Genomic DNA, 14,483 nt, shown 5'->3' with positions numbered 1-14,483 from the left:
TTTGTGCATATTCTATGTCCAAATGTTTCCGTCTGCCCACAACTCCTGTTAATAAAAGGAGCCTCTGCACAGCTCACCTGCATCCAACCTCCCGTCGTCCTCTGTTAGTCCTACACAAATGTTTCCTCTGTTAGTCCTACACAAATGTTAGTCCTACACAAATATTAACACAACTTCTGTTAATAAATGTGACGTATTAAATTCATTAATCTGAATGGGGTTTATTTGCATGAAATCTTTCCTGACCCAAAGACACCCACCCACCCCAGAAGTGGCAAGCAGTGTATGGATCTAAAGGAAGACTACACTGGTAACTCGGGTTAAATACGCTTCAGGTTACTGACTCCACTAAACCCAGAAATAGTGCTTCAGGTTAAGAACTTTGCTTCAGGATGAGAACAGAATTCGTGCTCCATCGGCGCAGCAGCAGCAGGAGGCCCCATTAGCTAAAGCGGTGCTTCAGGTTAAGAACAGTTTCAGGTTAAGTACGGACCTCTAGAACAAATTAAGTACGTAACCAGAGGTACCACTGTAGTTGCAAACTCATGGCCACCCTGGCTTTTCAGAGAAGGGGACATAACCCTCTTCTCCCAGACTTGGGGGGGTTCTCCCCATGTATTAGAGCCCCTCCCCCTGCAGCCCTGGGCCCCCCCTCTCCTCCCTTCTCTCCACTGCACCCTAAGGCAGAAAGGAGACTCACCAGGTTCCAGGAGGCTCCACAGAGGCAGCCTTGGAGAAGCAGAGATGCAACAGCCACCTGCCTCCCCTTGAGGAAAGGGGCTTTTGCTCTGGAGGACCCTTCCACCGCTTTCATTTCCTGCCCTGCTAGGAATCCAACTCAGTTCCTTTGAACCCTTGCAAAGCTGAACACAGGCGGCTCACCCCTCTCTCCCTCTGTGGTTTCTCTCTTGAAAGCAGGAGTCAACAACAAGCCCCACACATTGCACTGCCCTCACTCCCAGGTGCTCTGGCACTGCCCACCCACCCCTGTGCCCCCTCCCCATTTTATTCCAGATGCACAGCTATGAGCTGGGTCTTGACTGGGTCTTTCATCAGACCACCGCTTTATTCCCGCTGCCACCTTGGAGAACTCTTATCTGAACACTTCACCCCTCACTTAGCAAAGGAGGAGATGTGTGGTGCAATGCAACTGGTTTATTAAAACAAACACACAAGGGTTTCAAGATAATGTTGGGTACATCAACTTATGATTTCAAATGTTCCTGCTCCTCTTTTTGTCACCTGACTACAATGGGTGTTATAATGCTGTTTCTCTACTACTAATCTATCAACCCTGCTTGACAACAACCACTACTCTCACACTCCCGTCTCCACTGGGGAGGCTGCTGGAGAGGCCAGGGACCATCTTGAGAGACCTGCTCCTTGCCTTGCAAGCCTTTTCCACCCGGCTTGGGAAAGTGGGGTCTGGTCTGCTTGCTGTTGCTCCCAAGCATCTCTGAAGTACAGCAAACAGAAAACTCTTTCTTCATCCTGGATACAATCCTTTGCTCCTTGCATCCGCTCAGAATGTACTTGGAATAATTAAAGGAGGACAGCAGGAAGGGAAACGTCAGCTTACGCTTCTCACAGAGGGAAGCCTGAAACTTGTGGCTTTTCTGGAAGAGGTTGTGTGTGTGTTGAGCAGAAACCAGAAAGAGCTTCAAGGGGACACGACCATTGCAGACGTGACATGAAGCAGGTATTCAACCCCTTGCCCAATGACTTGCACATCACAGATCTGGCTAGGAAGAGATATTGGGCACTGAGGGTGTGTGCACCCCATGGTTTTGAGAGACAATGTCAATTTTTTGCTGGATTGTCACATGAGAAGAACACTGTTGCAATTCTCACCTGCATAAAGTGTCCTCAAATTAAATTCACACACAGCCATTGATATGGTTTCTCCCTGCCATGAGTTCTTTGAAGGGCCATTGAGATTGAGCCTCTGACTGAAGCCCTTTCCACATTCCAAGCACTGCTATGCTTTCTTCCCAGTATGAATTCTTTGATGGGCTGTGAGGTTGTTCTTACTCAAGCACGTTGCACTTTCCAAGAGCTGTACAAGAGGTTTGTCCACTGTATAAAGTAATTGATGGGAAGTGAGACTTTCCTTCCAGGTGAAGCTCTTTCCACATTCCAAGCACTGATATGGTTTATCTGATACGACACTGATATGGTCTCACTGCTATGGCAACGTATAGCAAATGGAAGAAAAGGGAAATCACAAAGGAGGGGTATACATGAGTAGCCAACAGTTGCAGGGAGGTCTAGGCAGGCCAAAGCTCTGAATGAGCTCAGGCTTGTAAGAGAGATTGAAAATAATTTTAAAAGTTTTATTCAGCTATGTTCAAAGCAAGAGGAAGAACAAGCAAGTGGTAGGTCCTCTGTGTTGAAAGGAAAGAGAAATGCTGTTGGGTGACTGAGAGAAGAATGAACCACTCAACACCTACTTTGCGTCCGTCTTCCCCCAAAAGAAAGCACTGCCCAGCCTGATGATAACAGAATCAATGATGCAAGGAGACAGCTGCAGCCCAAGATAGGAAAAGAGGTAGTAAGGGAACACCTGGCTACTATAAATTAATTCAGATCTCCAGAGCCTGATGAGCTGCACCGAAGGGTATTAAAGGAGCTTGCAGATGTAAACTCGGAGCCTCTTTCTATAATCTTTGAGAATTCTTGGAGAACAGGTGAGATCCCTGCAGCCTGGAAGGCTGCAAATGCACCTTAAAAAAAAGGGGGGGAGACCCAGGTGACTACTGACCAGTGAGCTTGACATCAATAACAGGAAAAGTCCTAGAACATATAATTCAGATGTCAGTCTGAGAGAACTTAGATTACTAAAACCCAGCATGGGTTCCTCAGAAATAAGTCATGCGAGACCAATATAACTTCTTTTTTTGATGGAGTAACAAGTTGGTCGATCAGGGGAATGCTGTGGACATAGTGTATCTTGATTTCAGTAAAGCTTTTTTACTAAGTCCCCCATGATATTCTCACGAGGAACCTGATACAATGTGGGCTGAACTAGGTAACTGTTAGGTGGGTTTGTAAGTGTTGACTGACTGAACCCAAAGAGTACTCATTAATGGTTCCTTGTTATCCTGGAAAATAGAGACAAATGGGGTGCCCCAGGGATCTGTCCCGGGCCCGTTGTTGTTCAACATCTTTATAAACAACTTAGATGAAGGAACTGAGCGGATGCTCATCAAATTTGCAGATGGCACCAAACTGGGAGGGGTAGCTAATGCCACAGAAGACAGAATTGGAGAACAGGGAACAAACTAACAAAATGAATTTCAATAGGGACGAATGTCAGGTTCCGCACTTTGGCATAAATATATGATGGGAGACACCTGGCTTGCCAATAGTACATGTGAAAAGGATCTAGGGGTCTTAGTGGACTGCAAGCTTTACATGTGTGAACAGTGATGCAGCAGCAGCAAAAAATAGAGCTAATGCTATTCTAAGCTGCATCAACAAAAGAATAGTGTCCCAATCCTGTGAGACTTTTGATGGGAAGTGAGATTGCAGCTCTGGTAAAAGCTCTTCCCACATTCCATGCACTGATATGGCTTCTCCCCTGTATGAATCCTTTGATGAGCAGTGAGACTTCCCTTCTGACTGAAACACTTTCCACACTCTTGGCACTGAAATGGTTTCTCCCCACGATGACTACTTTGATGCCGACGGAAGCTTACACTTGTATTAAAGCTCTTTCCACATTCCGTGCAGTGATAGGGTTTCTCCCCTGTATGAATTCTTTGATGGGAAGTGAGATTGGTGCTCCGACTGAAGCTCTTTCCACATTCCAAACACTGATAGGGTTTCTCCTCTGTATGAATTCTTTGATGCGAAGTGAGACTTTCCTTCCAGGTGAAGCTTGTTCCACATTCCAAACACTGATAGGGTTTCTCCAATGTATGAATTCTTTGATGGGAAGTAAGACTTTCCTTCTGCCTGAAGCTCTTTCCACACTCTTGGCACTGAAATGGTTTCTCCCCAGTGTGTATTCTTTGGTGGCAAGTGAGACTCCACTTGGAATTGAAGCTCTTTCCACATTCCAAGCACTGATTTGGTTTCTTCCCGCTCTTAATTCTTTGATGAGAAGTGGAATGGGAACTCTGACTGAAGCTCTCTCCACACTCCAAATATTTATATGGCTTCTCCACTGTGTGGATTTTGTCATGGTCTCCCTTGTTAATTTCCAATTCATCTCCAGCTGTATCAAAAAGAGAAAGACATTAGAGCACCAGGAAGAGAGAGAGCTCCAAGTTGTTGTTTTTGTTGTTGTTATTATTATTATTATTATTATTATTAATTTATTACCCTTTGTCAGTGATAAATGCATGGTTAGGAGGCTGCCTAATAATAAAATTGTCATCATAATAACATTCCTCTCCCGCACACTTTTACAGGCCATAGATTAATAAACAATAATAACTTACTAAAAGTCTTACTACAGGGTTCATTGACTTTTCTGACAAGCATTAACAGACATACTTATGTGAACCTGAGATTCAGAAACCCTGGCTCTTTTCTTTGATGGATTTTGTTTGATCTAATAATGGAATCCAATCCATCTCCCATGTCAGAAGTCTCTTTGGTCTACCAAGAACAGACAGAAAGAAGGAAAGACATGAGAACATAACAGAACCTAACCATTCTGAAGCCTACATTTAAAAAGGCTAGGGCAGTTCAGACCAGCCAGATCATGGTTTAAAAAGGCAAAATTGGAGGAAGAATATTCACAGATAAAAGAGCTGATAACCCTTCATTCACAGTTCACTGTGGGGCTGTCAAAATCCCAGATGTTGTGGGTCAGGCTTCCTCAACCTCGGCCCTCCAGATGTTTTGCGACTACTATTCCCCGCATGCCTTGCCACTGGTCCTGCTAGCTAGGGATCATGGGAGTTGTAGGCCAAAAACATCTGGAGGGCCGAAGTTGAGGAAGCCTGCTGTGGGTGTTGTTGTTTAGCTCCATGAAAATACTTGAGGTTCACCTCACAGAGATCCATACTGAATTTCAGAACAGATATCATGATCTAACAGGGAGCCGTACCGAGAGAGTCCGTGATCCCACGATTCTCCCCCATGACTTCCTTATGCAGAGCTCTCTGGTCAGGATCCAGCAACACCCATTCCTCGTCTGTGAAATGAACAGCTACATCTTCAAAGCACACTGGACCCTAATATAAAAAGGGGAAAGTCTTCTTCTTAGAAAACATTATCTACTACACATTGCTTTGCTGTTTTCTGCTTGTTAATTGCTGAGTTCTTTTAATGGGATTGTTTTGTTGTACATTTTAATTATGGATGCTTCTTTTACATGTCTTTCAATAATGGGTATTAATCTATGTGTAAACGGGGGGGGGGGGCAGAATTCACATGGCATTCCTCAAATCAGTCTGCGCAAGCGTCCCTGTTTCCCAGATGGAAGGATCCCCTTTCCTCTCCCCGTCTGATGTTCTGGAGGGGGAAACCTCCCCAATGCCCTAAGACCAACTTCAAGGGGGTGCAGGGGGTCACAGGAGGGGAAGGAGGGAGAAAGTGCCACTGATTGGGCTCATTTGGTGAATCCTGGCCACTATTATTTTTATGGTTAGAAGCCTATTTTAATATTAAATGGGAAATCAATAACTAAAACTACAACTACAGATAAATAATACCAGCAATATTCATAAGGCCAGTTAAGGTGAGATGGCTGTTTGTTAACCTTCTGGAATTGGAATTTAAGCCTTTGTTAAGGACAGGCATGACAAACCAAGATGAGGAGAGGGATTCATCCTGGCCCAGAGGCACCTGGCTGCCCCTTCCCTCAGCCTCCTTCCCCACAATGCTCCTTCCTCCTACCTGAATTCCTTCCACAGCCACTGCTTCCCCTCCACCAGGAAAAGATGGATGAGCTCTTGCCATCGTCCTTCTGTCAGCTGCAAGACAAAATGTCAGTGGGAAGTCTTAGCGCCTGCTTCTCAGAGGTTTAAGCAGCACTGAATACAGAAGAGCCTTTCTAAAAGCCTCGCCTGCTGAGTGAATGTTGATGTTTGTACCCATTTCATATGTTAGTTGTGCAAAAACACATCTCCCCTCCTTTGGGCTCTTGGCCCCAAATGATTAAAAGAACCTACAGAATAGTTCCAAAATGAACAGAATGTGACCAAACATTTTAAAAAACTCCTTCCTCCTTACCCAGCGGCCTCTCTCTGGTGTCCAACGGAGTCTTCTCTGCCTCAGAGGAATCTTGGCTCCTTTCTGCAAACAGATCCTTTATCTGAAAGAGAAACAAGGATTCAAAACAGAGAACAGGAAGAAGGATTGGAAACAAAATGGCAGAAGCAAAAGCTTTAGGGGTATCTAATACCATTCACTTAAGGCTTTCGAAAAATAGATGGGCCATTAGAAGAGAGTTTGGGGGAACTCTCCCTCCTGTTTGGAGCCCCTTGGGAATATCCAGAGGAAAGTCTCTCTCACCTGCTTTCCCTCTGCCTGCTTCCTCTCCTCTGCCTGACTCAGGAGGAAACCTTCGGCCAGGGCCACCGCCTGGGAACTGGTCTCCGCTCCACATTCCCTCACCCAGCTCTCCATCTCTGGTGGAAGGACAGTCAGGAACTGCTCCAAGATCACCAGGTCCAGCATCTCAGCTTTCGTGTGCCTTTCTGGCTTCAGCCACTGACGGTAAAGGTGGTGGAGTCGGCTGCAAACTTCTCGGGGTCCTCTGGCCTCCTGGTAGCAGAACTGCCTGAACAGTTGGCTCTGCAAATCTGAGTGGAGGGTGTCCTCCTCTCCTAGGATCTTCTGCACAGAGTTTTCCCAGAATCCCCCACTGCTCCTAGTTTGGATAGCATAACCTCTTCCTGCTTCTGGGCCAGCTAAGTCTTGCTCATCCATCTGGGCTCTCAGGAAGCTTCCAAGAGATTGGAACGAATCCCTTGGTCTTCTGCCAACAGGGGCTAGCAACTTCTACAAAGCAAACAGATTGTTCCATTATAAAATTGATACACAGTCAGGAGAATAAAAATGTTCCCTGAATTAAGCATGGCTGAGTCTTGCTACGAACCAGGACTGGACTGTACCACAGCACAGACTCTGGACTTTCTTTAACAAAAAACGGAAGGAGGAGAAGCAAGCCTGTACACCAGGCATCCCCAAACTCGGCCCTCCAGATGTTTTGGGACTACAACTCCCATCACCCCTAGTTAACTGGACCAGTGGTCAGGGATGACGGGAATTGTAGTCCCAAAATATCTGGAAGGCCGAGTTTGGGGATGCCTGTTCTAGACCTGCCAGGAGGAATGTGATCATGCAAGATTTGCAGGCAGTTGAAGGGATTTCTGTGAGATGAAAGGCCTGGTTTCTTCCGCCTTTCAGTGTTTTCAGTGAACATATGCCATTGGAACTGCGATTGAAGAGTCATTTGTACCGAGTGTAATTTGGACACTGGGCTAGACTTGGGGTGCTAACCCTGGGGTCCTCAAGAGTTGCTCTCCCTCCCACTCCCTCTCCAGTGCACATTTCTTTCCTGCTTCGGTCACTTTTTCTAGCACTTGAAATCTGCAACGTTCTCAAGGCATACTACTTTGGTGGCGTCCTTTTGTCTTTGTTCTGAGGACCAGATACACATGTTCAAAACTGGGCCTAAACCAGATCTAGGAAATCAATTTCCTCCAGGAACGCCTGGATCTGGTCCGTTAGGAACCTCTCAAGAACCTTGCCCAATAAGGGGAGGCTGGCAACTGGCCTGCAGTTAATTAGATTTTCCAAATCCTGGGAGGGTTTCTTGAGGTGTGGTTGATTCTAACCCTGCCTCCTCCAAGCAGGAAGGGACCACCCACTCATGCAGGGAGGCAGTGACCACCTCCCTGGCCCAGCCAGCTATCTCCTCCCTGCTATTTATTTTCATCCAAGAGCGACAAAGGTCAAGACTGCAAGCGGTTGCACTGACTGATCTGAGCACTTAGCCCACGTCCGCGAGCCTCACTAACTGAAACTCATCCAACACAACAGGACTAGACTGGGCTCTGTACACCCCATGAGACTCATCTGCTATTACAGCACAATCAAGGTCTCAGTGGATTCAAGTGATTTTATCCTCAAAAGGATTTGCAAAAAAGTCACAGTGAGCTGCTGCTGACTGTAAAGGATTCCACACTACCTGGAACCCCAGCTCTGCTGGGTGGCACAATGAGGGTGCAATGGAAGCTTCTGTGCTGCCTTCCCTGCCACTAGGTAGAGTCCATGATGAGCCCTCACCCGTGTCCGGTTGATTCAACCAGGTATTTCCTCCACTCCCATATGAGCCATCTCCCAGCTTCTTTCCTTGCCCCAAGCACTGGGTGTACCAGGTTTAACTCTGCACTGCATAAAGAAGCACTTTCTTTTCTTTGCCCTCCGTCTTCCAATGTTCTTCATTATTACTCTTATTATTCATTTCACTTCTATACCGCTTTATATTTTTAAGGCAAATCTCAAAGCCGTTTACAGCATATTAATAAAACAATCCAGAATCAAACATTTCTGAAGAAAGTCAGATATGAGGTATACAGTCAAAGCAACATAATTGTCAGGAAACTAAAATATTATCTTAAAAGATTACGAAAGAAAACATTACAAAGGAGGAGGTCAACTACAGTATACATATTTAACACAAAGTTAACAAAAAAAACACAACTTAAACATTTCAAAAGAAAGCATTGCTAAGTGAAGTCAGATATAAAATACATATAAATTATTTGCATCACCTAATCACTCTATAATTCCACCATAATCAGTTTTGTCTGACATATCTGCAAATACACTTATAACTGGGTATTAAAGGTGGATCTGTATTCCAAGCAGTTCACTCATTCAGTGCATAGGTCAGTTTTGCCAGGTTTTTGTTTTTGTCGTATGTGTTGTCTGAATGTTCAAGTTTTCATCAATCTTAATGGGATTTATTTGCATGCTCTCTTCCCCCAAGTGGCAGGCAGCGCACAGAGCCAAAGAGAGAGGGGAGTTGCAGCGGACCCACAGCAGAACTCTCTATTTGGCTTTGCAGAGATGAAGGGGGCAGACACCCCCCCTCCCATGCACCCTCCCCTGCAGCCCTGGGACCCCCTTCTCCCCACTGCACCCTAAGGGGGAGGGGAGAGGGGGGAGACTCACCAGGTCCCAGGAGGCGGCCCCAAAGCAGCGCTTGCGCAGGAAAAAGACAGCCTCTCCACCCCCCGCCCCTTGCAGGAAGAGAGGGGCTCTTGCTCTGGAGGACCCTCCCCCCGCCTTCATTTCCTCTCCTCTCTAGGAATCCAGCTCGGTTGCTTTTAACCCTTGCAAAGCCGGGGGCAACAAAACCACCCCTCTCCACCTCTCTGCGTACTGTGCTGTGTGTACAGTATTCTCTCTGGAAAGGGACCCGAGGGTCATCTAGTCCAACCCCCTGCAATGCAGGGATTGCGCTGGCACGCGTTCCTGGGTCAGCTCGAAGCGCCAACTTTCTGGTTAATTGCCAGACACGCTGATTCATGGGGGGCTTTTTTGGGGGGTAGTGGGGGACGGCACCCTCCTGGCTGGGTTCTGAGCGGCTTCCTCCCTTGTCCAGAAACAGGAGGAGGTGGAAAGGGATCTGCAAAGCAGGAAAGCCCTTAGAGAATCATAGAATCGCATAGTGTGGGAATGTTGTGAGTTGAGGGAAGAGGCGGCGGCCTCCGCAAGATGGGCAGGGAGGGGAGGAGGAGGAGAAAGGCCGAATATAACATCATCAAATGTCAAAGGAATAATAATAATAATCATAATAATTTTATTATTTATATGCCACCCATCTGGCTGGGTTGCCCCAGAAACTCTGGGCGGCTTCCAACACATAAAAACATAACAAAACATCAAACATTACTAGTAACAATCTGATCCTCCTGAAAGGTAGCTGCCAGGGCAATGAGCACCCAGTCATCTCACTCTCACGCCACGTTCACCATGACCATTGAACAGAAAAGCAAGTGACAGGAACACCAGTTTTCATGCCAAGCTGCAGCCCATAGACCTTGCTGGTTCAGAAAGGCAAAAGACCTGTTACGGAAATCTGGGTGCGTATTTACCCTGCCACCCAGCCAATCGGACAGAGTCCGTGGATTCTTGCGGAAGAAAGAAGCTCAGCCGGAGACAGGAGCAAACTGCCGAAGATCCAAGTTTATTGGCCAACAGGTTCAAGACGAGATTGAACCCCGAGAGTGGGGCGACATAAACTTTTAAAAGTTCCCTCCAAGTCCCAGAATACAGTGCACGAAACGTCATGAATTCATTATGGGAGGGTTGGGTTTCACGGATTGCATCATGAATATATTACACACGTCATGAGTGTCTCAGGGAAAAGGTGGGGTTACACTCATTTACATTTGAGACAAGGGAGGGGGAAATATGTAGAGCGAGAAATACACATAGACAATCGTTTATCAAGTACCGGTGGTGGCAGGACAAAGGGTCATAGATATGCATCGTCTGCCACCTGGTATTGCCCGGGGAAAGGGTTATGCGAAGCGATCTGGCAGGATTAAGAAGTTCCTGTGTACGTGCCTGGCCGCTCCGGGGATTATGGAAGTAGGGATCACATCATGGAGTCCAGAAGGGGCTGAGTTGAATGACACCAAGAGCAAAGAAATCGGAGTTGTGGTTGATTTTATGTGAATTTCCAAAGGTTTTCTATGTGATTCGGTCTATTTGGTATTGGTAATCAAAAGCGGAAACAAAATGGATACATTGTAACAGGAATGGATACATTTTGACAGTTTTACAAGTTCTCTAGTTTCGGATCCATTGTTCTCACAGTGGGGGGCCGTCAACAGCTTGTCAGTAGGTTCAATGAGGCGTGCAAAGCTGCCTGAGCTAGCTCCTGCAGGACGAATGCATGGCTGTGATTGGCCAAGACGCAGCCATAGGAATAAGCGGAGATACAGGAGCGCCCGGTCTACTCGTTCTGAGTATGGAGCGCAAATAGCCATAGGAAAAGATAAGAGAATACATTCATATATTCGAGCTTATTTCGCTCGTGGTAGAAAGGGGTTCTGGGGAAGGTGTGGTGCTTGTGCGACGGTGAGGGGAACTGAGGGTGGGTGAACGGGGATACCCTAGAGGTCATCGCCTCGGTTGTTCAAGGGAGAGGGGCAAAGAAGGTACCCCCCCCTTTCCGATCCGTATCAGTCCCCCATTCGGAGATAGATTTGCATCAAAGTTCTGAAGGAACTTGCAAATCCTTTCTCCGCACCACAGGAACGCTAAATTTCTGTGATCTCATATTCCCCTTCTCCCAGATGCCTCATCTGTACATAGTCGGGGAAGGTGGGGGTATGTTGGGAACGAGAATAGGCTCGAAGAGAGAAGGAGTTAGGCGAGGCAGGGTGGCGGAGGCGGAGGAGGGAACAGCAGGGATTAATACAGTGCACAGTACAACATAAAATAGACACACAAAGACCAGCGGTCAAGACGATGAGCAGCATGACTTTCAATAATTGTCGGAGCCAGCCCAACTTGGGTAACCATCCCCACAGGTCCACATCGGATAGTCCCTCATGTTGGATATCGTGTAGCCTCCCTGCTAACTCGTGAATATTGTTCAAATGCCCAGTTATGTTTAAGGTCTGGTCAGTCACGTATGTGCAGCACTCGGTGCCTATTAAGGCACAGGTGCCTCCTTGACTAGACAAGAGGAAGTCCGTAGCAATCCTCGTCTGTAAGGCCATCTGTCTTACCTCGGTTAGTTCCGACATGAGAGAGTCCGTGATCTGGGTCGCCTCCTGCATAAACTTAAGGAGGATGTCGGTGAGTCGAAGGATATCCACATGGTTTGAACCGGCACCGTAGGCCGGGAAAAGTGCTCGGCCTACGGTCTCTCCATTTGCAGCAACATCTGACAGATCTGACAACTCCTTTTGCTCCCTTTTATTCCGTTGTCTTCCGGGGGGTAGATGTGGGACGATCCTAATTCCGGGGACAATGTAGCCGACGAAGCAGGATCCGGACATGTGTGGGCTCACCCATGTATATGCACGGTGTCCGCACACCCAGAATAGGCCGCTGAGGTAAGATTCCATTCTGCCGGAGGCAAAGGTTTGCAACAGCATGGAGTCAGAGGGTTGGGGTCTCCAGTTAAAGGGGTGTCCGACGGCAGCGGCCCAGGCGACGGTAAGGTTAGGGAAAGTCCGAGACTCTCTTGCACTGGTGACGGTGACCAGGCCAGTGGGCAGGATTTCGAGAGTGTTTGAACATGTACTAGATCCAATGAAGGTTCCTTCTCCGGAGAAGCTGCGGCAAAGGGGCCCCTTCGTAGGGCCGGTGAGATAGAGATATTGATGTGTCAAGTTGAGCGCCGTTAGGTTCCAGGAAGTAACGTTTCCGGAACGGAATTGTTCAAGGGTCACTGGCACTGGGACTAGTGGGAGACTCTGCTGGAGGTGGCTAGGCGCGTGGGCACAGATCCAGCAGTCTGGGTAGGGTGCTTCCTTTGCCACCTGACTGAGAAGTTTAATGTAGGAGTTTTGCTCCCAGGATGAGAGGAGGTCTTCTCCCGGGAATGCAGAGTCAGTGCCGAATTGTCGAGGTGCCGTGCCGACTGGGTGGAGTGGGTCAGTAGTGTTTAATAGTCGCCTATCCCTGGCGATACCGCCGCATCTGAGGGGTCCGACGTGGTCCCATGAGGGGGGGCGTGAAGGGTGTATAGGATGATGCCAACCTTCGAGATATTCAGCCCCTTTCCACTCGTGAGTGACCCCTAGGTTCCATAAGCAGCAGAATCGTCGCAGGCAGAGTCCCTGGAGTTGAGACTTCCGGGTTTCTGGGGTGGAGAGGAGACACTGGAACCCGAAAATCAAGTTTCCAGAGGGGTGATTTGAGTCCGTATAAACGTGGGAGGCCCCTCCTATCTCGATTTCGGTCCAGTTCGGGTTGTGGGAGATCTCTCCGTTGGCGTAGAGAAGATAAGTCCCGTTTTGGCAGGTCAGCCGGTAAGAGGAGTGGTCAAGAGTGAGGGCCGCGGACCCGATACGGCGCAGGTCCTTGTTTCGGACGAAAAGTTCCCAGTATTCGTCGTTGGCGAGTCGGGGTACTAAAGAATGGCGCAGTAAGACTCGAGACTCTGGAAGGCAGAAATCAAAGTCCCCCATTCGATCAGGGTTAGACCTTCCCGTCTCGACCTCATGATAGTCCAAGAAGTGATAGTCTGTTTGCAACCCTGTGCAGTGGTCTGATGATGTGAGAGTGACCCAGGATATGGCGGCGAGAAGAAGAACGGCGTAGGCCAGATTCATGGTGTAGATGCGTGTGGGGCAAACGAATGAGGGCTGCAAAGCGAGGCTGTCAAACGAAGCAAGCTGTCAACGGAGCTGTCAAATGGAGCTGTCAAATGAAGCTGTCAGATGAACTGTCAAGAGCGAAGTTGTCAAACGAAGGAAGCTGTCAACGGAGCTGTCAAATGGAGCTGTCAAATGAAGCTGTCAGATGAACTGTCAAAAGCGAGGCTGTCAAACAAAGGAAGCTGTCAACGGAGCTGTCAAATGGAGCTGTCAAATGAAGCTGTCAGATGAACTGTCAAAAGCGAGGCTGTCAAACGAAGGAAGCTGTCAAACGCGGCTGTCACCGCGTTTGAAACGTAGCTTAATGGTGTTGGTATCTGGGATGATTTCGGACGTCCAGTTGGATGTCGCGGTGTCTGGTCCGGTCTGTTGAGCCCGACTTTGGCCCCGATCCGCTGGTCCAGTCTGTTGAGCCCGACCTTGGCCCCGATCCGCTGGTCCAGTCTGTTGAGCCCGACCTTGGCCCCGATCTGCTGGTCCGGTCTGTTGAGCCCGACCTTGGCCCCGATCTGCTGGTCCGGTCTGTTGAGCGTCGTCGTCAATATATGAGGTCGGTGGAGTAGGTGGAGTCGAAAATGTGAAGTCCTCACCGTTGCTTTCTTCCGTCTCCTGTGGAGGGGGTGAGGACTTGCATCTAGTATGATGTAACCAAGAATACTTCTCACCTACTTTCACGGCGGTTGGCGAGGTCAAGAGTACTTGGTAGGGGCCTTCCCACGCGGGTTGGAGTGGTTCTTTCTGGTAGACCTTGACGAGAATCCAGTCACCAGGGTGGAAGGAGTGAGCATGGACGTCGATGGGCAGGTTTTGTCCCTCGATGGCCGCGTAGTGGTGGAGACGTTGTAATTGTGTCTGGAGCTGAATAACATAATTAGTAAGTTCTGTTTCTCCTAGCTCCAGTTCTGAGAGTGGGAATAAAGTGTTGTAGACGGGAGGAGGCCTCCCGAATAAAAGTTCGAATGGAGAGAGTTTCAAACGTTCGGTTGGGGCGCTGCGGATGTTATGAAGGACCAGTGGGAGTGCATTCACCCATTTTAGGCCAGTGAGCTTGCAAAGTTTGCCCAACTGTATTTTTATTTCCTGGTTCATGCGCTCTACTTGGCCAGAGGATTGTGGGTGGTACGGGGTGTGGAGATCCCATCTAATTTGGAGTGTCTTGGCAACTAATTGCAC

General features: G+C 48.0%; 2 protein-coding genes across 9 annotated transcripts in view; both read right to left on the bottom strand.

Annotated features, from left to right (window-relative positions):
* The window catches only part of LOC310827690 (uncharacterized protein), a 119,633-nt gene that overhangs the window by 84,018 nt on the left and 21,132 nt on the right, over positions 1-14,483 (bottom strand). For 3 of the 8 annotated variants that reach the window (XM_083704010.1, XM_083704029.1, XM_083704002.1), the window contains one exon: positions 6,187-6,268. The exons of 4 other annotated variants lie outside the window; for them this stretch is intronic. In XM_083704010.1, coding sequence (XP_083560136.1) covers positions 6,187-6,268 — 82 coding nt within the window. Of the gene's footprint in view, positions 1-6,186; positions 6,269-6,468; positions 6,958-9,138; positions 9,281-14,483 lie in introns of those variants that run through there. One more of the 8 variants, XM_083704018.1, reaches the window with a different exon arrangement.
* The window catches only part of LOC310827696 (uncharacterized protein), a 751,453-nt gene continuing 739,292 nt past the window's right edge, over positions 2,323-14,483 (bottom strand). Inside the window, exon 9 of the transcript XR_014556479.1 lies at positions 2,323-3,004. The gene's annotated coding sequence lies outside the window, so the exon portion shown is untranslated. The remainder of the gene's footprint in view (positions 3,005-14,483) is intronic.

The sequence above is a fragment of the Podarcis gaigeae genome, assembly GCF_964106915.1.
Source record: "Podarcis gaigeae genome assembly, chromosome: 12".
Taxonomy (NCBI): Eukaryota; Metazoa; Chordata; class Lepidosauria; order Squamata; family Lacertidae; genus Podarcis; species Podarcis gaigeae.
The sequence above is the reverse complement of the archived record's forward strand: the minus strand, read 5'-3'. Positions and strand labels throughout refer to the sequence as shown.